Raw genomic sequence first — 25935 nt, 5'->3', positions numbered from 1 at the left:
TTTGACCTAGATTTTATAAAGGCAATCATTCTGACCAAAATTCATGAAGATCAATTGAAAAATACAGCCTCTATCGCATACACAAAGTTTTTCTTTGATTTGACCTGGCGGCCTGGTTTTTAATCCCAGATAAACCTATTTTCAAACTTGGCCTAGATTTTATCAAGGTAATCATTCTGACCAAAATTCATGAAGATCAAATGAAAAATGCAGCCTTTATCGCATACACAAGGTTTTTCTTTGATTTGACCTGGTGACCTAGATTTTGACCCCGATGACCGGTTTTCGAACTTGGCCTAGATTTCATCAAGATAATCATTCCGACCAAATTTCATGAAGATCAGTTGGAAAATACCGCCTCTATCGCATACACAAGCTAAATGTTGACAGACGACAGACAGACAGACACACGACAGACAGACGACGGACGCCGGACATCGAGCGATCACAAAAACTAACCGGAGCATTTATTTCACTCCCACGATATCAAACATTTAATAAAAAGACAATTTAAGACAGAATTTTACTGTTATCGATCTTATTTGTTACTGTACGGTAACAGTTAAAAATCAACAGGCTGTCTAGTGAGATCAGACAGGAAAATCGTGAAATCAGAAATACAAGAACAAAGTCAATAGAAGATGCCGCACTCATAGAACACATGCTCTTAAACGAACAACGAAAACATAGACAAATATAAATGCAACGTAGACAATACAAATAAATTCTTTCAGTCGAACTGCTTTGGAGTGCTCAGTGGTGAATCACCACTGAAGAGTCTGAACTGCTTTGTTATGCACATACCCAGAATTTGCATGCACAGACTCAGACTTTAAATACCAATATTTTCAAAAGTTACAGGATAATGTAAATTAAAGGGCCTCCGTGGCTGAGAAGCTGACTTCGAATCACCTGCCCCTCATCGATGTGGGTTCGAACCTCCCTGGGGTCGTTGAATTCTTCATCTCAGGAAGCCATCAAGCTGGCTTACGGAAGGTCAGTGGCTCTACTAAGGTACCCGCCCGTGATTAAATAATGCACGAAGGGGTACCTCCACCATCAAAACTGGAAATGACCTATAATTGTGTCGGTGCGACGTTAAACCCAACAAAAACAAAACAAAAACAGTGTAAATAAATGTTTTTTCCGTCTGGGGATCTCAGAAACATGCAGTTGTAACAAATGGCGTGGAATTAATTATAGATACCTTAAAGCGTGACAAACCGTTAAATGCGGAACTCCATTTGTCGCGAATTGCGAGAGAAATCTGTAATATTTATTCTACTAACCTAAAACCTAGCTTAGCTTACATTTTTTGATAAGCTTATAATTAGCTTTTTCGACAGTATTACTCATAGATTGGCTATTCAGCTTCGCCTCTCTCCAAATTTGGGAGTTGCTTTTTGATTTGCACACGGCACTAGTTTTTTCTAGGGAAGAGAACAGATATATTCGGTATTTAGGCCAGACAACATCTAAAATTTTTACAGAGATTTTAATATAGAAAATTCAAAGATATTTGTTACAAAAGAGGAATAAACTGTAGAAAACTAACATTGTTGTTCAAAAATTAATTTAACTGTTTCTAGTGTAGCGAAAAGGAAAAATAGTCACGGGTCGCTACATTAATTGGTCCCGCGAACCGGATGAGGATACCAGCAGGATTATGAGAAATTTCGATCTGGACATTTGTTTAAAGCATCCATTGCAATTTGGAGTAAAGATTCGATCTGCAGACAAACGATTGACTAAATTTTTAACAAATGTGTTGAAGATGGAATAAAAGAAAGAAAAAAGGAGTAAACTGTAAAAAGGAAAATAAAATTGGGCTTGTGAACGAAAAATGCTGGAGTAAAGGGTTATGTGCTGCTGTTTGATAGGAAAGTAAAACGAAAAAGAGTCAGCAAAAATTGAAAGGAAAATAGTTAGATTTATGCAAAGGTTCAAATTTATCGGACAAGCAGTGTTAGGCGTTGCCCAGACAGGTTAAAGTAAAGAGTCGTGTGCAAAATTCATGAATGGAATTCCAGTGATATCTTGTTAGCTGAAACACGAGTGTGCCAGTCCAAAAATAATTAGGTGTTGAAATCGGAGACAATATAATCTACAGAGCAGTGATAAAAGGTCGTTAAAGCATAATTGCTGATGAAAGTTTCCATTGGAAATAAACAGGCTAAATGCTGTAACAATTATGTGATAAATGTGAGAACTTAAAGGTCGGTGGAAAGGGTCGTCTCAAAAGTAAAGAAGAAAAACGGAAAATAAACATATTTAAAGGATAAAGAAAGTTTGAAATGTTAAAAAAGTGATGATTTGGTTGAATGAATTGTAACTGTGACTAAACAAATATGGAAAAGCAAAAAGACGGCCAGGAGGCTATTAGTGCGATGTCGTCAAATTCGAATTTACGATATCTGAAAAGCGTGAGGACACGGTTTCGAAATACGTTGAAGGAAGAGGTTGAGAAAGCTGCATCATTGTTAACCTCGGAATGTGAGGAATACGAGTTAGATGAAAAAATAAGCAGTGCTTCGTCATGTATGGAAAAGATTAGCTTATACCGGGAAAAGGTAGAAAATCAGAGCGAAAAACTAGTCACATCGATGGGGGAAAGTGAAGAAATTGAGGTGATTGTGGATGATGACTGTAGTTTGTGTTTCCGTGCAATGGACATTTATCTAGAACTAAAGAATTTCTTGAGCAAACTTTATAAGTTAAAGGATAAATTAGAAGAAAAACCACATGAAGAGTCGGACACTCATCTGTTAATTCAACTACAGCAAAATATGCAACAATTAATGTCTTCACAAATGAAGCAACAAGAACTGACAAACAGAAAAGAAGCTGAAAAACTGTCATCAGTTAAGCTACCGAAAATAGATATGATATCTTTCGCCGGTGATAAAACTAAGTGGACTGAATTTTGGGACTGTTTCCAGAGCGCGGTACACAACAATAAAATGATATCAAACATTGAAAAATTTACCTATCTGAAGAGCAAATTATTCGGCGAAGCAGGAAGGGCGATTGCTGGATTAGCCCTGTCGAGCGAACACTATAACGCAGCAATGGATATTTTGAAGAAAAGATTTGGCAATTCACAAGAAATAATTGATCTTCACTACAAGCGACTGATAAACATTCCGTCGGCTACAAACAAAGTTAGCAGTTTGAGATATTTGATAGACAATGTCGATAAACATTTTAGAAGTCTGGAAAGTCTCGATCAAAACGTCAACCAAGACATTATTGTGTCGATCATAAAGTCGAAAATACCTGAAGATGTGTTACTGCAACTTGAAATCATGAAAGATGTCGACGAAAAGTGGACAGTTAGAACTATAAGCAAACGGTTAAATGACTATATTGTAGCGCGTGAAAGGGCAGTAAAGGACACGAACAGTACCGACATTAGACAACGACGCTCAGCTACGATGTCATATGAAAGGAAAGAGCGAAGCTTTGGACCGGGAATGAGAAATCGTACGTCTGAATCTACACCAAAACATACGACAGAGGCGTTTGTAGCGGGAGAAAATAGAGCAATTACGCAAACATTTACGAAAGCGTGTAGATACTGCAACGGCGAGCACTGGAGCGATGAATGTAAAAGTTATAAAACAATTGATGAAAGGAAAAAACGGTTGAAAGGATGCTGTTATAAATGTTTGAAAGATAATCATAGAGCAAAGGACTGTAAAAGCACAAGAGTTTGTACGTACTGCAAGAAAGTGAACGTACATCACCTAAGTTTATGTGACAAAAGATTTCAAATTAATCAAAATCATGAAAGCGCAAATTTGTCCAATGAAGTGGAAAATGTTGAAAATACGGAAAGCGAAAATAAAACATTAGAAAACGAAGAAACAGGACTTCTATCTTACAATGAAAATGTATTAATGCAAACAGCATTTACAGAAATAAAAAATGCAAGAAATTGGCAAAGTGAACATGTAAGACTTATGCTTGACTGTGGAAGTCACCGAACATATGTTTCACAAGGTTTAGCAGATCGTTTGAACCTGGAGGTAAATGGAGAGCAAAGCATTCATCTTATAACATTTGGTAGCAGAAATAAAAAGGTTATACAAACAAAATCAACGAAGATCGATATTAAACTTCAAAACGGAGAGTACATGACACTGACTGCAAATATTGTACCCAACATCACTGGAACTATCAGTAGAAAGGCGGTTAGATTGAAATCACAGTCTAAGTTTGACAGTCTTACTAAGGATCTTATATAAGCGGACAATATCCCCACCCAAAATGAAACTGAAACACTTGATTTGCTTATTGGTAGTGACTATTACCTGGACATTGTGCAGACTGAAAAAATCGAAGTTCAGCAAGGACTGTACCTATTAGCGACAAAATTTGGCTGGATGCTTTCAGGGAGAACAGAAGTTACTGATGAATACGATTCTAGTGACATGAACATGTTGATTCTAAACTATGGAAATAACGTAACGAAAACAAATGTATTCACAAACGCGGACAGTGTAGTTCCAACAAAACCAGATATCGAAGACTTTTGGAATGTTGAATCTATTGGAATAACTACTGAAAGGGCAAACACAGATGATCAAATTGTTATGCAACATTTCAAGGATACACTTAAGCGCGAGGACGGGCGATATCAGGTTACATGGCCATGGAAACGAGATATTGATGAATTGCCGGAAAATCGTGGATTGGCATTAGGGAGACTGAAATCATTAGTTACTCGAATCGAAAGACAACCTGAACTGAAACAGCAATACGACGATGTAATTCAAGACCAGCTTGCAAAGGGCGTTATTGAAAAAGTTGACAAATGTGCAGAGTACGGATATAAACATTATATCCCACACCATGTAGTTATCACACCAACGAAAAGTACAACCAAACTTCGAGTTGTTTATGATGCATCAGCGAAGACAAGAACTGACAACAAAAGTCTGAATGAATGCTTATACAGAGGCCCCGTCAAGCTACATGACCTCTGTGGAATTTTAATGCGGTTTAGATTACACAAAATTGGTATAGTTGCCGATATAGAGAAGGCATTTCTGCAAGTGGGATTACAACCTTTAGAAAGAGACGTTACCCGATTTCTGTGGCTTAAGGACATCAGTACATCAATCGTAAATGAAGACAATATACAAGAATTTCGCTTTGCAAGGGTGCCGTTTGGCGTAATTTCGAGTCCATTTCTACTGGGTGCCACTATCGAATGCCATCTGGATTCATATGAAAGTGAAATTTCAGAAAAACTGAAAAATGATATATACGTGGACAATGTTATTACTGGAACCGAAACTGAGACTGAAGCCATTAAGTTTTACGAAACATCAAAATCGATCTTTAAAGATGCATCAATGAACTTACGTGAATGGACTACAAACAGTAAATCCGTGAATACTTCCATACCTACTGAAGATAGGTCAGGGTGTGAAAAGACAAAGGTGTTAGGACACTATTGGAATGTTAAAGATGACACATTTTCTATCAAAGCGCCGATGTTGTTACCTGAAACGTCACAGATTACAAAACGAACAGTGCTAAAACAGATAGCTTCAGTGTATGACCCTCTATGTCTTTTCTGTCCGATTTTGCTTCGGGGAAAGATACTTCTACAATCATTGTGGCGTAAACATAGTGACTGGGATGATGAACTTGAAAATAGTGACATTCTGTCATGGAAATCGATCAAAGAAGATTTTGTAAATATCCCAAATTCTCAGATTCCAAGATATGTTGGATTACAAGTTGTCGATGAAAATAAAAAAGTACAAAACAGATTGGTTTGCTTCTGCGATGCCTCAAAATATGCATATGCGTGTTGCATTTATCTTATTCAGGGAGATAAAAATGTAACAAAAGGGAACCTTGTATTCGCAAAGTCAAGATTAGCTCCTATAAAACAAAATATGACGATTCCAAGATTAGAATTACTGGCGATGGTCATAGGAGTTCGTTGCATTGAATTTGTGAGAAAAGAGCTTAAATTAGAAATAGAAGAAACTTACTTGTTCACGGACTCGCAATGTGCATTGAAATGGACAGAAACAGAAAAGGCGTTACCCGTATTTATCAAGAACAGAGTTAAAGAAATAAAAGGTCACGGTGACATTTCGTTTAGATACGTATCTACAAAGGAAAATCCAGCAGACGTAGCAAGTAGAGGAGTTACAATGGATCAGCTACAAAACAACCAACTATGGTGGCATGGTCCTAGTTGGTTATCGAAACCGAAAAACGAATGGAAAATTGACGAAAAATTTGTGATAGCGGAATCAAAATTTGAAAATACTGAGCAAGATGTAGAAACGAAGAAAAATGAACCATTGTTAAAATCTGAAGAGGCGCCTGCTTTAGGTTCAGACAATCATTCTCCATGCGGAATTAAAAGTGAAAAGTACTCATCTGCAATCAAGCTGTTCAGAGTTACAGCCCTTGTCTTACGTTTTATCAAAAGGATAAAGAAACAGAAATGTGAAACTGAATCGATTTCAAGTGATGAATTGTTACATGCCGAAAATTTGTGGATATTGCATTTACAGAGAAAGTGCTATCAAGATGTGTACGAGTCGATAACAAACGGTAAAAAATGTACCATAAAGCAACAGCTTGGAGTATTCATAGATAAAAATGGTCTGCTTAGATGCAGAGGCAGGCTTGAAAACGCAAATATTAGCGATGCAGCCAGATATCCTATCCTTTTACCAAAGAAAGATCATATTACACGTTTAATCATAGAACGCGCTCATAAACAGCAACTTCATAGTGGATTATCTCAAACGTTGAGTGCTGTACGATATAAATTCTGGATTCCCAGTGGGCGTGCTACCGTGCGCAGTGTGTTACGACAATGCATACTGTGTCGGAAAATCGAGGGCGGTGCGTACAAGATGCCGCCAATGCCCCCATTTCCAAAGGGACGTGTTACGGAGGCGGTCGCGTTTGAAAGGACAGGTCTTGATTATCTGGGACCCCTCTACATAAAGACCTCTGGGGAATATAGAAAGGTATGGGTTTGCCTATCCACTTGTTTAGTAACTCGTGCAGTACATTTGGAGACAGTACACGATATGTCAACAGAAGAGTTCCTATTAGCGTTACGTCGATTCATTGCGCAACGGGGATCACCAATGGAAATAAACAGTGACAACGCAAAACAGTTCAAGTTAGCCAGTGACACAATACATTTAATCTGGCAAAACACTATCAAAAGCGATGACGTGCAAACGTATGTATCAAATCATGGAATAAAATGGAATTTTATTGTCGAGCGAGCCCCCTGGTATGGAGGTTACTGGGAAAGACTTGTGGGACTTGTTAAACGATCATTACGCAAATCTCTGGGACGTAGATCATTGACTGATATTCAGTTACAGACTGTTATCAAAGAAATAGAAAGTGTCATCAATTCTAGACCACTTTTATATGTGGATGATGATATAAATTCTAACATTACGTTAACACAGGACATTTTCTGACACTGAACCCACGTACGGGCATACCTGAAGCGGATTACGATGATAATGATCCAGATTACGAACCATACGAAAGTTCAACGAAAAAATTGTTAAAATTGTGGAATAAGGGACAAAAACTTTTGAATAATTTTTGGGAAATTTGGAAAAAAGAATACCTCATAAGCCTTCGTGAAAGGACTCAGTCGGAATTAAAATCACACAGAGTGCAGTCAAGTTTTAAACCTAGTTTTGGCGACGTAGTTCTGATTAAAGACGATTTGCCACGAGGATTATGGAAAATGGGAAAGGTGATTAAACTAATAATGTCGAATGATGGACAATACCGATCAGCCAAAGTAAATTTGTCAAACGGTAGAACAATTGGTAGAACACTAAACCATTTATATCCAGTCGAGGTCTCCGATGACCATAATTCAGTGGAACAAACGAAATTATCAAAACCAGTACTAAAAACATCCAAACAGATAGAACAAACGCGTCCCAAACGAAAAACAGCGATTATTTCAAGCAAAAGAATACAGGAATTAATTGCTAATAAACTGATTAGTTAATAATAAAGTTAGTGAATGTTGACTGGGATTATATTAGATGCTTGAAGAAAAGACTGACATTTGCAAAATTCTTATTCTACAATAAACTGAAACCGTATAATACTGTACTTATAATATGCTTACTTGCTTTCATTTAATCACAATTTACGTTGACAGCTCATTTGGTAGGAAATGTTCAAAAACAGACACGTGCGAGAACAATCTGAATTCATTACAGTGACAGGAGGATAATTAAGAATGATAAGCTCGTGTTTATCTAATGGTTTAGTGATAAACTTACATTCGGAGAACTGAAACGCATTTGTTTATGATAAGAAACAACAAACTGACTTCTGTTCAATGAAATGTATAAAAGGAAGATTTATTCAACGTAAATTGGAATTTAGTATTCTTATATCTTGCCATTAATATTATATGCTTTTACTTAAACAATTATTTCTTTCATTGCATTTATATTCTTATAGTTTATAGTTATTCATTAAGCAAATAACTAAAACATGTTTTCTAGTAGATATTGTTAAGTGCTGTGTGACACCATTTTCAGCATTTTTGTTTAATGTGAGATTTGATATTATCTTCATTTCAGTTTATGTTAAATGTAATATGTACATGTTATGGTACTTGTATCTTTCTGTTCTGGCCGGAGTGTCGCGAATTGCGAGAGAAATCTGTAATATTTATTCTACTAACCTAAAACCTAGCTTAGCTTACATTTTTTGATAAGCTTATAATTAGCTTTTTCGACAGTATTACTCATAGATTGGCTATTCAGCTTTGCCTCTCTCCAAATTTGGGAGTTGCTTTTTGATTTGCACACGGCACTAGTTTTTTCTAGGGAAGAGAACAGATATATTCGGTATTTAGGCCAGACAACATCTAAAATTTTTACAGAGATTTTAATATAGAAAATTCAAAGATATTTGTTACAAAAGAGGAATAAACTGTAGAAAACTAACATTGTTGTTCAAAAATTAATTTAACTGTTTCTAGTGTAGCGAAAAGGAAAAATAGTCACGGGTCGCTACACCATTATTATTAAACATTGAACAGAATCGATGATTCACAAGGACTCGCATAATATGCTGAGTGTAATTTACAGGGTGACTATAAATGTTTCTATAAATTGTTTCTAAACATTATACGTTTGAAATTATTCTTATATTCATATGTTCAATATAAATATAAGTAAACTCGGGAAAATATATACCTCAGTTTATATACTGTTCAATTAATCTAATTAATCAGTTTCCATGGGTTTACCGTTTTTACACAATTTTGATGCCCTTTTATTTCTTTATCCTTTGAACTAAGAAAAAAGATAAGCTTTAGTGCTGTTTACGTTATAAACACGAATATATGTAATAGCTATTACATGCTATTAAAGGAATTATCAACTTACGTATTATGCTATGTTTTAATTATCAATACTCACAGAAAGATAAAATATAATGCGAAATTCATCAGGTGACTATGGTGGCTGTCTTATTGTTTTATATTTAAGGAGAAGTGAGCCTTTTAAAAAGAATCAAGATAGATCTATGAAAACTGAACGGAGAAAAATTGAGAATATTTCTGATTTGTGCCCGTTTCATCTTGGCAGCTCTAATTAAAGCCACATTTGTTAGGTACCCTGTCAAACTTGGCCAGTAACAGCACTTTTGGGCGTCATTTTTTGGCGTCATTTTCACTGTTTCTCTAAGATTTTCAGCATATCCCTGATTTAGTTGGAAGCGGACACGTATGAAATTAATATATTTTTAAGAGATTAAAAAATTCCTTTCCTGTGATATAAATTTCGTGAATGATCTATGACGTACGTTAAGATTATGACGTCTTAATGCGCAAATATATTTACTTGCGATTAATAAACAAAAATTATGTGTCATCGATTTCGTTTTTTTTTTCAGTTGGACCAATTTTCTTTCCCTGCCCCGGAGCTAAAACGCGGCTTTTTTTTTTTTCAGAAAAAGAAAACAACAACAACACAGTTTTAGTAATGCCTTGCGGTAATGTCACGAAAAGGGCATCTGAAATAACAGGTGTTGAGGTCTTCTGTAATAGCGGAACAAGGCAAATGACAAAATACGGAAAGGCGGTCAACGCAATAGGACTTGGAGAAAGTTTAAAACAGTTTATATCATGGATTGAGAGCATTGAAAATAAGTCAAAGATAGCCTACAATGGAAAGACCTTTGATATGCAAATCTTTCTAAGAAATGTCAGGAAGTGTTGCTAGAAGATGACTTTTGAAAAGTGGTGGCAGATTTCAGTGACAGTTACATTTTACACAGGGCAGAAAATATATCAAACGGTATAAAGTTACTTCATTATACTCGGAGTTCTTGCAGGAAATATATTATGCCCTCAGTGCTGTCGAAGATGCACTGGCACACTTAAAAGTGTATCGGGCGGCAAGGGTTGATCGAAAAGCAACACTAAAGTATTTAATTAAAGTAGAAGATGCATTAGAGCTGTGCCATGAGAAAACCAATATAGTGGGTTTGCGACCAGCATGGATCCAGACCAGCCTGCGCATCCGCGCAGTCTGGTCAGGATCCATGCTGTTCGCTTTCAAAGCCTATTGGAATTAGAGAAACTGCTAGCGAACAGCATGGATCCTGACCAGTCTGCGCGGATGCGCAGGCTGGTCTGGATCCATGCTGGTCGCCAACCAACTATGTTGGTTTTCTCATGGCACGGCTCATTTATGTACAGAAATGATGTTGCAGAGAATCGGCACTCAGAAATCTGCAGCGTCAGCTGATATGTAATGGAAAAAAAATGACATATCAAACAATATCACCAAAAAGGTTTGTTCCAGCGGATAAGACTACAAGTTCTAGAAGTAACCTCACATAAAATATCGACATAATGATTGTGCTCTATACTCGTATATGTGGTAAAAAAAAAATGACAAAAAGTAATGCCGATGTTAAAGTCTATGTTGAATTTCAATTTGACGTGTATATTATATTTTGGTTTGGTCTCGGCGATTGGTAAATAGCAAGTACAAAGAATACATATTTGTAAACTGATAATAAAAAAATACTCTCTTTAAATTTTACCTATGCATGGTATTTTGTAATCGTCGAATGTTACAATCAAAAGCTTCCCCTTTTACATACACTACTAAGGTAAAGTATGCAGGAAACAGAAATCAGTCAACCTTGAATTTTATGATTTACGCGTTGTATATTTGGAAAGACTTCTTAATTTATCATATATTATATATGTTATATTTGAAGTTAAATATTACTTGTTTACTGCATATTTAATTGTGAAATTATACTTTGTGGATTGTATCATTTATGACATTGAGCTTATATTTAACATGAAGAAGTGCAACGTTTTCTTGTATCTATCATACTTCCTGGTGTGGTTAGTAAGAGGTAAGTTCCTATTTTTATGCCCCCGAAGGGAGGCATATTAGTTATCAACTGTCCGTCCGTTCGTTCGTTCGTTCGTTCGTTCGTTCGTTCGTTCGTTCGTTCGTTCGTTAGTTAGTTAGTTCGTTAGTCACAACGTTAACTTTTTGCATGAAGGCACTTTACTCGCGAACCACTGCACCCAGGACCTTCAAACTTCACATGCTGATAGTACTTATTGAGTATATCACCCCTACTGACTTTGGGGTCACCAGGTCAAAGGTCAAGGTCACAGGGGTCAACGTTAACTTTTTGCATGAAGCACTTTACTCGCGAACCATTGCACCAAGGACCTTCAAACTTCAAGTGCTGATAGTACTTATTGGGTACACCACCTCTAATGACTTTGGGGTCACCAGGTCAAAGGTCAAGGTCACAGGGGCCAACGTTAACTTTTTGCATGAAGGCACTTTATTCGCGAACCACTGCATCCAGGACCTTCAAACTTCACGTGGTAATAGTACTTATTGAGTATACCACCCCTACTGACTTTGGGATCACCAAGTCAAAGGTCAAGGTCACAGGGGCCAACGTAAACTTTTTGCATGAAGGCACTTTACTCGCGAACCACTTCATCCAGGACCTTCAAACTTCACACGCTGATAGTACTTATTGAGTACACCACTCTTACTGACTTTGGGGTCACCAGGTCAAAGGTCAAGGTCACAGGGGCCAACATTAACTTTTTGCATGAAGGCACTTTACTCGCGAACCACTTCACCCAGGACCTTCAGACTTTACATGCTGATAATACTTTATGAGTACACTACCCCTACTGACTTTGGGGTCACCAGGTCAAAGGTCAAGGTCACAGGGGCCAACGTTAACTTTTTGCATGAAGCACTTTACATGCGAACCACTTCACCCAGGACCTTCAAACTTCACATGCTGATAGTACTTTATGAGTACACCACCCCTACTGACTTTGGGGTCACCAGGTCAAAGGTCAAGGTCACAGGGGCCAACGTTAACTTTTTGCATGAAGGCACTTTACATGCGAACCACTTCACCCAGGACATTCAAACTTCACATGCTGATAGCACTTATTGAGTACACCACCCCTACTGACTTTGGGGTCACCAGGTCAAAGGTCAAGGTGCTGCGGGGGCATTTGTCACCATTAGTGACAGCTCTTGTTGACAGCTTTTTCACGATGGTATTTTGTATGAAAAACTAAATGGTGTCATGATCACGTTTTATAATAAATTTAAGCAGTGCGTCAGACAAGTCAGCTATACAGATATAATATACAAAGCGTACACAATACACAAATGCTTTAGTGTACTAGTAATAAGTAGGTTGAGTCCCATTTGTTTGCAATTCCTAGTGTTCTAAGCGGATTCTGTAGATAAAGAAAAAATGTTAAATGTGTCGTTCAATTGCTTGTCTTTGTAATCCCATAATTTTGGCACGGGTTCGATAAAGTCAATCACTGTTACATATGTTCGTCTACTAATTACGATCCAACTTTGTCACGTGCGTTTGTCTGCTGCACTGTCTTATCATCTCTAAACTCTGTTATTGGATTCTTTAGATACGAACAAACTCATTTATGTGTGTTAGTTTACTCCCCTTTCTTTAATTATCTCTCTAAACAGTTCTGGTTCCCTCAACAGTTGTTTTATGATGTACATTTGATGAGACGTTAATAAATTATTTAGCTGACTTGCTGTATTCGGTGCTAAAAATAATTATTTGCACAGAAAATGTTTAAACAATGTTTCAAACGATAGTCTCAGATGAATGTCTGATACGAAGTTAAGGCATATATAAACCAAATGATTGCTTTAAACTATAACAATTTCCTCAAGCCACTTAGTATTTGATCCAACACTAATGATAGAAAAAGAATGATTAAAAACGATTTAAATTAGTCCTAAAAATTTTTTTTGTCTCAGCTCAGTCTGAGAAATTCAAGTATCTTCCATTCCTATCTGCGACAGGAACAATACAATTAATTTCAGAACCCCCGTAGATGTCTCATATCACTTATAATACCACAGTGGACAAAACATTGATTTACATGGAACTCACGTAATACACGGTGCAACTATCATATTATATTTTTCTGAGACTTTTCTTTTATTTCAATATTTTCTAATGAAAACATCCAATATAATCCGAAAAGTTTCAGACATTGCTAAATAAATCCAAAGATTATTCAAGTTTCAATGATATTTATTAGTGGTCTCAGGTTGAGCTCATATCTATATAAATGATCATTAATTAATTATTGGACTTTCTGTACCCAGCTACAGCCAACGGTCTGATCTCTGAACTTCGCTAACGCAATATATGTAAGGCCTAGTAACTATGAGGACAACATCGGCTACTTCTATAGAGGTTAAAAGGCATTAAATGTCCCCGCTACAATTTTCTATCAAAAATGACTATGTTTAACATGTTTTGTCAGCATTTCTAGCATTTCACTTCTGTCGGGGCTATCGTTGTCTTGACGAATAAAAATATACAAGCATATTACTAAACCTACAATCATCTACTGACAACATCAATAAAGCTTTGTTACACCTCAAAATGGTAGCAACGCATTTTGGTAGTAACTACAAAAATTCGGCCGAGATTTGGTAGCGACAAAATGTGTTGCAAAGGTACATTTGATGTGTTAAGGATCATGAAATGGAATGTACTTTGGTAGTTCTTTTCTACATCAGGGGCTGTGCTCACCTTTACATTACGCATAAAAGAGAGAGGTAAAAGGAGGGAATGTCTTCTATAAAAATGGTAGGGGAGGTGGTTCGGCGTTCACCTCCCGAGATATAGTTTTCGTATAAAAACAACCAAAATGTAGATTTCTGAGCGTGTGAAAAGGGCCTCAAACGGGGCTTCCTAAGAAATAACACTGTATTGTTTTAATGTGCCAGTGTGGTCGCAGGGCTAGTCCATCAAGATTTTTAAAGTACGAACATGTTGAATTCTGTAAAACGAAGAATAAATGTAAGGATGGCACGTGGGTCCTCCACCTAGATATTTTTTAAAACATCCCAAATAAACATAAATGGTGAATTCTATGCCTGTTTTAGTGGTCTTAGATTAATATTTCCGGCAAAAAAGATTTATTTTCTCTTTAAAGGTGGGCGGTTTCGAGAGTCCACTACAGATACCTTTGAAACACAGCGTATAGGAATGATAAAATGTGGGCGTGGGCTTACTCGAATAATTTTCCAAAAACTAAGTTCTCCGTCGTTAGAGTTAGATTTTTATTTTGGTGTATACATGTGAGTGGTATTTTGGGACAACGCGTGGAAATGTAGGGTTACTTAGAAATGAAGCTTCCTCCGCAATAAGGTCTACAATGTCATGTATCTTATTATTTATCTACATATATAAATGCGAATGATTTTCCCTAAATATTTATCGCAGAGTTTGGCTTTTTTCTTCATTTGTATACGACGTATCATGAGAACACCTGCGGAGGGCGGTCGGCGAGCGGGCGTCTCCCAAAGGTGTTCGCTATCTAACTTGAGCAGTTCCTATCCAATGTTCACCAAACTTGGTCAGAATTACGCCCCTTTCAAGGTCAAAAAGTCATGGTATGATGAGCGAGTAAATCCCATCATGACTCTCTTTGAAATAATATTGTCCATTCGTCACAAAATCATTTTGAATGATTCTTTTTGTAAATCATTAGGTTAATATTGATACCGTTTTGCGTTGGATGTTTACATATCCAACGAATTTGGTATTGCGTTGCGTGTAACGCATTTTGGTAGTGACTACCAAAACTCGGCCGAATTTTGGTAGTGACTACCAAAATGCGTTGCTACCATTTTGAGGTGCAACACGAAATGGCAGAAATCAGCCACCATACTTATCCACCGAAAATCTTTAGAATATTTCAATGTTGTTTAATATAGTGAGATACAATTAAATAATCCAACCCGGTAGTAAATTTATTTCCGGGGTTTACTTATTAATTTATTCACCGAGAGTTATCGGGGTTGGTCGAGTAAACATCAGGCACTCGTATTTTTGTATACCGGGCATAACTTTCTCGTATTTTCACCTGGTGCTGGAAAAAAAAATCTTACACCCCGGGGTGTAGGATTGCCGTTGGGCTGAAAATTGTTATATCTGTTTTAAAGTTGAGGTTCAGTGGCAAATTTTGTTAAGGGTCTGTCCATTACTCGACTAAATGTTGGTACCTTGGAAACATGAGCATTATTATTATAAATGAATATTCAGGATAAATAATCAGGAATACGCTCAGGAATCTACATTTTGGTTGTTTTTATTCGAAAACTATATCTCGGGATAGGAACTCCGAAGCCCCTCCCCCACCATTTTATAGGAGACATTCCCTCCTTTTATCTCTCTCTTTTGTGCGTAATGTAAAAATGAGCACAGCCCCTAATGTAGAAAAAAACTACCAAAATACGTTCCATTCCATGATCCTTAACACATCATATGTACCCTTGCAACGCATTTTGTCGCTACCAAAACTCGGCCGAATTTCGGTAGTGACTACCAAAATGCGTTGCTACCATTTTGAGATGTAACAAAGCTTATATCTGGCATGAAAATGACACTATATACTGCTGTAAACTAAAATTCGAGTGGACCACATATGAACTACTACCTTCATACCTGTTCGCCAAAATACGATGATTCAAGCAAATATTTTTACCGTTCCTGAAAATTTTGTATATGTGTGTGTATTTTGCATATGTCTTGCCAGATTGATATTTTATGATCTCTGTTACGGGCACTTTATATTTACATGAATATTGTTACCATGAGTTCGGTATCAGAAAAAAAGTCGTTGTTCCTTCTCTTGACAAGGAACACATAGAACTGGTAAGTCACACCTGACTAAGCAACTGACCCCGTAGACTGTTGTCATTACAAGCTGGTCAATCAAACTCCGTGACCTTAGAAATAACCTCTGACGTTGAAATTATTCTTTCCTTACTGAGGCGACTGTCTAGATGAACCCGCTTCGTGGAATACATATTACTAAACCCGGGGATAGAAAAGTGGAGTTGTTGAAACATGCCAAATATCTTATTTGTCACAAAGGTTTATATTCGTCGTTACCTTCGAATGCATGGTCAATGTGTGAAAACAAACCCTATTGCGACCCTCTCATAGTGCGCAACAAATTCACGCAACCCGGATGTCACACACATATACTACTAATTTTAGTAATTTATAACCATGGATTTCATGAACAATGAGCACTAAGTTTGTTGTGTGTGAGTACATAGACTATACTAGCGCATCAAATCACTACATTAGGATGTTAAACAGAAAAAAGCACGAATATATGCCAAGAAGGTAGTATGGTGCTAAATGTTATTAGTAAAAAAGTAACAATACTTTTATACATAATGATAAATTAGAAGGAAAGAAAAATATGCTAAAAGCCTTCCATTTTATTTATATGTTATAAGTTATCCATATTAAACATTTCATACCTAATATGGCAAACTTGGATGAAGAAACATGAGTCCAAATTTGCTGTATATAGCGACTAAGCAAATCTACCATGCTTCCAGTTGAGTAATATGCATACCTACTTGATTCGTGATAACATTTCGATAAACTGGTATGTTCAGATATGTATTTAAGATAAATTCCTTATTACGTTTTTCTCTGTAAATTACCTAACTTTTAACAGTGAAATATATCTGGTATTTTCACAGTATCAAAATATCTCCCACTCATGAACACCATATCTGACATTTTCACTCGTGGCTATGCCAAACGTAAAAATATTGATTCTGATGTTCACTAGTAAAAGATGTTTCAATCTTACACCTAAACAAACAAATATCCTCTATGTAGTCAAGCAGTAGTATTTCCTATGTATAGTTTAACTGGCCATGACTACTATTAGACTTTTCGGCGTAAAAAGTATATTTCTAACACGGCTCGATTTGATTTCTAGTTAAACAAAGGAGGAAATCGAGCTCTGTATATTTAACAAATAATCAAGGCCTTCGAGTGGTTTATCGTCTGATTTACCACGGTTCAGAGTTCAGATGCGTAGGAATTGAACCACGAGGGCGTTAGCCCGAGTGGTTAAATACTGAAGCATCTGAACGATGAACCGTGGTAAATTAGACGATAAATCACAAGAAGGCCTTGATTGTTTTCATTCTGACATGCTCATTGATAGATTTTAATAAATCTTATGCTGGGCTTCATTTACGCGAGGAGTAATGTATCGGACGTCATGCGGCAATTTGACGTCATAATTGACGTCATAATGCTCTCGCGCGTCAACCGTTGTTTATCGCAGAATATACAGAGCTTGATTTTCTTCTTTGTTTAACTGGAAATTAAATCGAGCCATGTTAGAATCTGTGATAAACAATGGTTGACGCGCGGACCGGTAAGAGAGCATTATGACGCTAATTATGGCTTCAAATTGCCACATGACGTCCAATACATTGCTCTTCGGGTAAATGAAGTCCAGCATAATATTTATTAAAATATGTCAATGAGCATGTCAGAATGAAAACAATCAAGGCTTTCTTTGATTTATAGTCTAATTTACCACTGTTCATCGTTCAGATGCTTCAGTATTTAACCACTCGGAGTAACGCCCCCGCGTTTCAATTCGTACGCATCTGAACTCCGAACCGCGGTAAATTAGACGATAAACCACTCGAAGGCCTTGGTTATTAGTTAACTATACGACTACGCACATGTTCTATGTACTTCGGACACAAGTGGGGAAGAGGTACTGCAATGAATAACCTATCATCGATTAATATCAATGTAATACCAAGTCTCATAGTCATGGCACAGCTGAGTTTGTCCACCAAAAGTAATGGTCTTGCATATCGCCATTTTGAATATTGAAAGATTCTAAACAAATAAAATATTCCACAATGATCAATTATATTTGCTCTCCTTACGCTCGGCCTCCAATTTTCGCTCCGTAGTTCTGTCGCCCAGTGTGAAATGTTTACACAAATTTGGAATTAACAGCCATATTTCATAGGAAACTTGGAGCCATCAAACTATTCATATCTATATTAAAGAGATGACTATTAGAAAATCAGGGGCGAGGCTGTTAGAAAAGTAAATAAATGCTTATGTTTTTCGGTTCTAACACTGAACTTAATATATACTAGTATTCTTGTCACAGTTACAAAGAACATTTTCAGGAAATATATTCTAAAATCTCAAAGGGTACAGATCTACAGAAGTAAATATATTTACTATATGTTTTATATGAAATTAACAATCTTCTGAGAGCTGTAAAACATAACCACGTGCATTTTAAAGAAAGAATACTAGCCCTACGTTCTTAAATGTCATATAAGCCATAAAACACCGAGATATGTATCTTCTAAGAGTGATGTCTTGTCTGACAGATCAACACTGAAGAATTTCCAAACTTACAGTTGAAATGTTAGTATGAACACGTGTAATAAGGTTTGTTTATATTTCTATAAATGCAAAACATCTCTTTGAAAATGCAGCCAAAACGTCAAATTTGGTCCACAATAAGACAAAAATTGGAACTGGCTTACACAAAACATGACAATGCCAAACTATCTGGGAAAAATAGGAATGTTTTTCTTACCGCCATTATCCTAGCTCGGAAGTGCTGCTTGATTACATATTTAGTAATATACCATAAAACATTTTGCTCGCTTCTCACACAAAAAAACAACAGTATTTAACATATCCTATTGCTTCCTAGCCAAAGTCAGTCTGCGATAAATGCTATTATCTGGCTACAAGTAAAGAATATCCCAAAATATTCTACAAAATATACGTTCACTTCGCTCGTAATAACTACAAGTATTCTATTCTGTTCCATATCCTTCATATTAAGTAAGAAAGCCAGTACTGTTATTATTTTGCTTTTATTCCAGCCACATATGTATTGATTCTCGTGCAGTAATTATGTTACCCATTAAAACTTGATATAAAGGTGATATGTCAAACTTTTACCTTTTTGTCTAACCGTCTTCACCGTATTAACTTCTTATTGTGCATAATCTGTTTCACATATACCTTCCATCCATGAATACATGTGTATTTGTTTAGAACACTGTTCGCAGAAGAAGTGAAATTATGGTAGGCAAAAGTGCACAAAATTTCTTCTCGCAATTGTAAAATTTATTCTATTTTAATGAATGTTTCGTACCAAGTTCACTACGTACAGAAATAAAGGGGAAACGAATCTGAGCAAAACGTGCCAGCCCAAGCTCCTCTAAATGTCTATTAGCCGTTCCCTAATTTTTTAATCTGAATAGAACTACCACCAGCTGTATTTTACTTCCCGGGTGCCGAACCGAAGACCTGTAGGGCAGACGGTATATGTCATCCGTCCGTCCTTCACCGTGAATAACTGTCGTTTTCAGCTCCTTTTACAGTTCTAAGGCAAATAAAATAAAACTTTATATAAATAATCAACATCAAGTGAGAATGCTTTTTTTCTCTAGAAACAACGAATAACGTATCATTAGCTAATATTAATACCAAGTCTCATACTCATGGCACAGCAGTGTAAGACCACCCAAAGAAGAACTGATCTTGCTTATCGCACAGTTGTTATGTACCAGACTTTTTATTACGTACGTTCTAGTTTTGAATTGTATGTAAACTTGCTAATTATTCGTTAAAATTAATGCTATTCAAAATACGCTCTGTCCAGTGTTTTGAGAAAAACGCTCGGAATTGACATATACATTTACGTACTCATGTACATTTCCATTTACGCCGAAAAGTTCCTTGAATTTCAACAATAGGACACACAATCTGACTAAAACCCCAGTCACACATACGGCGCGGATAGCGATAGTAACGTTGTAATCCGTATCGATACGTACCTGAGCCGTACCTCAAAGTAGTAATCCGTATCAATCCGTACCAACACTTGGTCAAAACGTATTCAAGACTTGTCCCAAACTTGAGCGTGACTTTAGTCCAACTTGGTTGAAACTTATTCATCCGTAGTTAAACGTACTAAAACGTAGTTATCCGTACTGCCCGTACTTAAACGTTGTTCACCGCAGACCTGTCCACGCGCTGGGCAAGTTGCCAGGCGTATTAAATCGTAGTTCAACGTAGAACGCCGTACCTACCAGTACTTATTCGCATCCTGTATTTTTTGTTTCCCGTTTCTCACCATTTTACCCGCACTAAGACGTACGTACTAGTCCGTACTTATCCGTGTCCGCCCAACACAGACCAATACCATCCGCACCGTACCTCAACGCACGGACATATCCGTATGTGTGACTGTAGCTTAAAGAACATCTCCAATAAATGCTCTGAAGACGTGCTATTGATTGACTCGTTCTGACGACCCTTCCGCCAGCCAATCAGAGTCTTGCTTTCAACATTTCGAAAGTGAAAGTAGAAGTTTAAAAATCTATATTTAGCCTGGGTTTTTCATGTTTATAATAATAATAATTCTTATAACGACCACATAATGACTGCGCCCTCGTGTTTTGAGAGTTATCATATCTCACGGTACGGACTTGGTCTGGTGAGGGAAGAATATGTGTCAGACAGCCGGTTAGCTCAGTCTTTAGAGCACTCGTCCTGTAAGCGAGGGGTCCCGGGTTCGAGCCCCGGACTGACTGCACATTTTTCTCATCCTGTGACATTCGACACTAGTTTGATGGTTCAGCCAAATGCTTGTTGAAACGAGTCGTCTGGTTGGTTCAAATAAAAATAGATTTGCGAAAATAAAAATAACAATATCGGAAATCCAAATATACAGAAAGATTAATTTGAATAGGTCATACTCAGATCTTCATTTAGAAGATCAAATACTTTAGTCAGATTGTAGGACACACTGTTTACATATTGAAAGTATTAGCGAAAGTTTAGTCAATATTCAACGTGTTCGTGTACAAAATTCTGATTTTTTATACATTTAGTGATTGAACATGTTATAAAGCTTTCATTTAAATTTAGGATGTACCGAATGTTGTACTTATTACACTTCCTGGTTTTGTTTATATCGGGTAAGTTACCGAGTTTCTTATTTGGGAAGTTAAAAATAATATGTATTAGTATTTAGCATTTACGAATATGATTATTCTTAACAAACAAGACAATCTAATTGATGTATCATTTAGTAAGCATTATATTTATTTCAGAATCAAAAGGTCAAGCGGGATTTTGCAGACAGGACAAGCCAGGTATGACCGCCTCTCATTGAGATCTTTCAGGAGAACAGGGATTAATTAATGTATTCGTTTATATTCATCAAGAAAATATTGAACCATCCACTTATTGAAAATATGATGATTTGCTTCAGTTCAAAAGTTGAAAATAAATAATTAACATATTATATTCGGAAATCTTCAATATTCCCTGAGCTAATTATCTGTCTTCAACTATCTATGTATTTAAATGTTTCCTAATTACTTTCAGTTGTACGATTCTGCACTGATAACTGGTTGACAAATGTAACTGATGTATACATAGACACAAGCAGCGTTCCAATGTATATAGAAATAGTTTGTGAATGTACAATATTTCCTTTCGTCCCTGGAATTAGATTTACGTTTTCATACTATGACAGGGTGGTTCCAGGAAACATGGTTTTCAAACTAAATGACGTTTTGCTCATTTCAAAAGTAAACATCAACGTCTGGAATGCTGACAGAGCAAACCTTTTGCTTCTCACTACAAAGAATTACACCACTGAAGGAACATGCCTAATTAGTTCCTCAGGTACCCTGTTTTAATTATTGGTATTCTGAAGTAAAGGCAATTAATGTCTACTGTTTGATTCACTTATTCAATGAAACGTGACTGATTACTATACAAAAATAGTTCATCCTAAAGACATCGAATCGTGGTATTGTCCGTAAGTATAGACCTGACACTCCTAAAAATTCCGTATGTTATTTTTATATTTAATTCATTTTCGGTGTCCGAACCAAAATAACGATATAACTATAGCAAACCAATGATATACTTTTTAACACCATCAGGTCGTATGTGCAGACAAGGCGTTCAGCTGAACGTTATATGGTCAGACAGAGAACTAAAATCCACAACCCTGAGATTGGTAGCTGAAAGCCTTGTCTGCACATACGACCTGATGGTGTTAAAAAGTATATATATATATATATATATATATTGAAAGAAATACCCTGCTATTGTAAATTATTCTACGTAAGTGTCAGTAAACCGTTCTACAAAAATTCAGGACCGAACAAGTTTTCGTTCATTCAACGAACAATTCAAGGAATTGGCGTCGCTAAAAATTATATGCATCTTAAATAAAGTAAGAATAAAAGTAATACCGATACAATTACATCGAATTGAAAAGAATGGTCTGAACTGAATTTGAACCCATGGTAACGTGCGTAGAAGAGGAAGAGCTTACCACTATGCCACCGTTCCATTGGCAAACTATATCGGTTATTTTATTTTCAGGTTTCAAATATCGCGTGAAATAACGGAAACACCCTGAATATTGGCGAGGATTAATGAGCGCCAGCTTACAGACAATAATAAACTGCTTTTATTTATATAGAATATTGGGAGGTATGAATTTGTCGTGTGTTCTCTTTCTCTAGGGATGGGGCGTTTTGGCCTGTAAAGGCACAAAAACAAAACCTTGATAGATACATTTATCAGAAGGAAAAACTTCAGGCGCAAGCCATCAAGAATCTATTTCCCAGTGCAATTCAATAAATAGAGCGCCGAAATACATAAATATGATATGGAAAGATGCATGAATACATGACAAAATTAATGCAATAACAATTACCTGTAAAGGCACAAAAACAAAACCTTGATAGATAAATTTATCAGAAGGAAAATCTTCAGGCGCAAGCCATCAAGAATCTATTTCCAAGTGCGCATGCGTGTAGTTACATCCGGGAAAAATTCAAAAAAATGAGGCCCGGCATGCACATCTTGTTAAGGCCTTTAATTAACTGGTAAGTTTTAGAAAATGTTTGATGGATGAATGAAATGAAAATGATATGGGAATTCATATAGGATCGGGCTGTATAGAAATAATACAAAATATTTACACATAAAGACATTTCATACAATATATACAAGGACAATACAACACATAGACAAAATACTGATATTTAGTGGTTTTGGTCCTCGTGACAAATTGATTGTCTAAAGGCGATAATGATAGGATTGTGTATTTCAGCCAAGTTGGGACAAAAAAAATGTCGAAAATTACCAATGAGTAATAGATGTCTTAAGGCGCGGACGGTAGCTTGTATCCAACTACCGTCCATGAACAGACTCAATCAACCGAGCCTGCAACATTTTCGTTTATTTCGTGTTGGATGACCTGTGTTTTCCCACTTTTTAATTTTGACAAGGATTCAAACAAAGTTTTAAAGAGCTAAAGAATAATCGAACATTATAACAATATCAGTAACCTGTTCATCTTATTTTTGTTTTAGATGATAGTATCCGGTTTAATATATCTTGCTCGAGTGGCCTTATAAGAATCATGTCAACAAACCTTGTTACTGACATACCGACGTCAGTTAAGCAAGGAGGTATGATAAGTGAAACGCCAGAAGAAAGTACTACAACACAAACACAAGGACTATCAGAAACAGAACACATTTCAGTGGCGGAAATTACAGGTATTTGAACCAAATAGTAAAGAGAAGAAACGATTAATTCATTTTTTGATACTTAAACATTCCAATGTTATATATGCTGTAGGGTTGCCAAATGATGGTGAATCAACGTGTATTAGTATTATTATTATTTTCCAGATGTATGTAGCGCCCTTTTCATGATAACCACGTTCAAAGGCGCTTTACATAGCTCATGTATGTGTATGTGAAGGACCGACCATGTGATATAACAAGGGCGTTAATGAGGCTGTGGGGTAGGATTAAAAAAAAAAACCTTTTGACTCTTGATTTGCATGAAATATATTCCGATTTTCATACACATTTGTATTGAAAAAAATATCTTCCTGCCAAGCCACTAAAATGTTTTTTGTTCGAAGTCAGGTTATAAAAGAATAAGGAATAATTCGGATACTTTGATAGCCATATTTTGTGCTCATGAATTGTTTTTAAATCTAACATTTTACAGTTCCATAATAGGGCAGTATAATATATCATTACATAACACTCTCTGTTCATTGTTTCGATATCAAACACTGCTGAAGAGGAGTGATTCGAAGTATTAAGCATGATGATATTTTGGACTGACCTCCCCCAACCACACACTTACAGTCCCTGTCCACATGAAACCTGGAAAAATATATTTTGACAACCAAAAATTCAAACCTAGGATCATTTTCGGAGAATCTTCTGCTGATGTCCCTCGGAAAACATAGTATCAGTAGTATTTACTACAATTTAAAGATTTGCTCCTCTGGTGTAGGGAATGTGTCATATTTACTGCTACAGGAGCCGCCATTTTTTTTTATATTGAAACCAATGAAAATGAAGGATCTGAATATTCATAAAATAACCTACCATCTATAAACAAGGTTTCAAGAAAAAAACTTTACATTTAAAAATAACATAGGACCTACCTTTTGTGACAAACAAATGGAAATGAAAACAAACGGACAAAATAAAAATGCTCATTTCACATACTTACTTCTGTCTATTTTTCTCATATCATGAAATATCTCGTGTAAAGTATGAATCCCACGTATTGCCTTCTATCTACGTTCAAGGTTTCATGAAAGTTATGCAAGAATCCTCAATTTGTGTCTGACTGCCAGACAAACAGACAGACAGTCACACGGATAAATGAAAGAACGTTCATGTTTTTCAGTTGTCTTCTGTCTATGTACCAAAATCAATAAAAAAATACATACAGGATAAAGTGTTTGTTCATATATGTTTACTACTTCTTGCCGTAGAATAAATGAATTGTATTTTTAAAGGTACCGAACGATCCAATTTGCCATTTTCTGTCACATCTTGCGATTGTTTGATGCAAAAGCAACAACACATGTTCAGATGTTACCGCAGTATCAAAATAGGGTAGTGGGCATATTCTCCTTATCATCATTTGCATGTTTCATGAAAAAACATCAGAGTCTTCTAAAGCTTTCGAAGGATACCATTTTGTGTGAGGAACGGGAAGACGGACGGACTAACTGACGGACAGACTTGGAAAGATCAACGGCAGCGGACGTTGAAGTTGAGACACCGGATGACAGTCCCGCTCTGATATTATGTGTCTTAATTTTACAAGACTGAAAACATGAACGTTTGACTTGATAAACTATATTAATTCTGCTAAATTACTAAACACTAATAATACTGTTCTTTCTCTCTTTCTCTGCCCTACACAATCGACTCTTTGATTGTTCTTGTTTTGTTCAAGTGGTCAGCTTGCAGCTCATTTTTTATTGCGTCAAAATAACCATACTGGTGTATTTAGGGTATCCAGTACTCTAAGTCCCGGTCATGCATATTCTTTTCAAAAGCATAATATATTAAATTTATAGTGTTAAAAGCGACAAATTGATTCTCAAATTTATTTCTACTTTGGAACAATGCCCCAGAACCCCTT

The 25935-nt window shown here is 36.4% G+C and overlaps 3 protein-coding genes across 4 annotated transcripts; all 3 read left to right on the top strand.

The window, feature by feature from the left end:
* The first annotated feature begins 2348 nt into the window (after window positions 1–2348).
* On the top strand, window positions 2349–4247 carry LOC123544289 (uncharacterized). Its single transcript, XM_045330360.2, has one exon. It carries the CDS (start codon window positions 2349–2351, stop codon window positions 4245–4247), a length of 1899 nt encoding a protein of 632 aa, XP_045186295.2.
* Window positions 4248–4385: 138 nt separating this feature from the next.
* LOC123544290 (uncharacterized) lies at window positions 4386–7481 on the top strand. Its single transcript, XM_045330361.2, has one exon. It carries the CDS (start codon window positions 4386–4388, stop codon window positions 7479–7481), a length of 3096 nt encoding a protein of 1031 aa, XP_045186296.2.
* A 3754-nt stretch (window positions 7482–11235) lies between these two features.
* LOC123544292 (uncharacterized) lies at window positions 11236–22475 on the top strand. Of its 2 annotated transcripts, none has more exons than XM_053542473.1 (3): window positions 11236–11421; window positions 21552–21593; window positions 21829–22475. In XM_053542473.1, the coding sequence occupies exons 1-3, from the start codon at window positions 11364–11366 to the stop codon at window positions 22143–22145; spliced, it is 417 nt and encodes a 138-aa protein (XP_053398448.1). In that variant the 5' UTR covers window positions 11236–11363; the 3' UTR covers window positions 22146–22475. The 2 variants fall into 2 exon arrangements, with proteins under 2 accessions (XP_053398448.1, XP_053398449.1); XM_053542474.1 differs by lacking the exon at window positions 11236–11421 and adding an exon at window positions 21200–21416.
* The last annotated feature ends 3460 nt before the right edge of the window (window positions 22476–25935 follow it).

This window comes from Mercenaria mercenaria, chromosome 4 (genome assembly GCF_021730395.1).
Source record: "Mercenaria mercenaria strain notata chromosome 4, MADL_Memer_1, whole genome shotgun sequence".
In the NCBI taxonomy this organism is placed as follows: Eukaryota; Metazoa; Mollusca; class Bivalvia; order Venerida; family Veneridae; genus Mercenaria; species Mercenaria mercenaria.
This window is presented reverse-complemented; position numbering and strand designations above follow the sequence as displayed.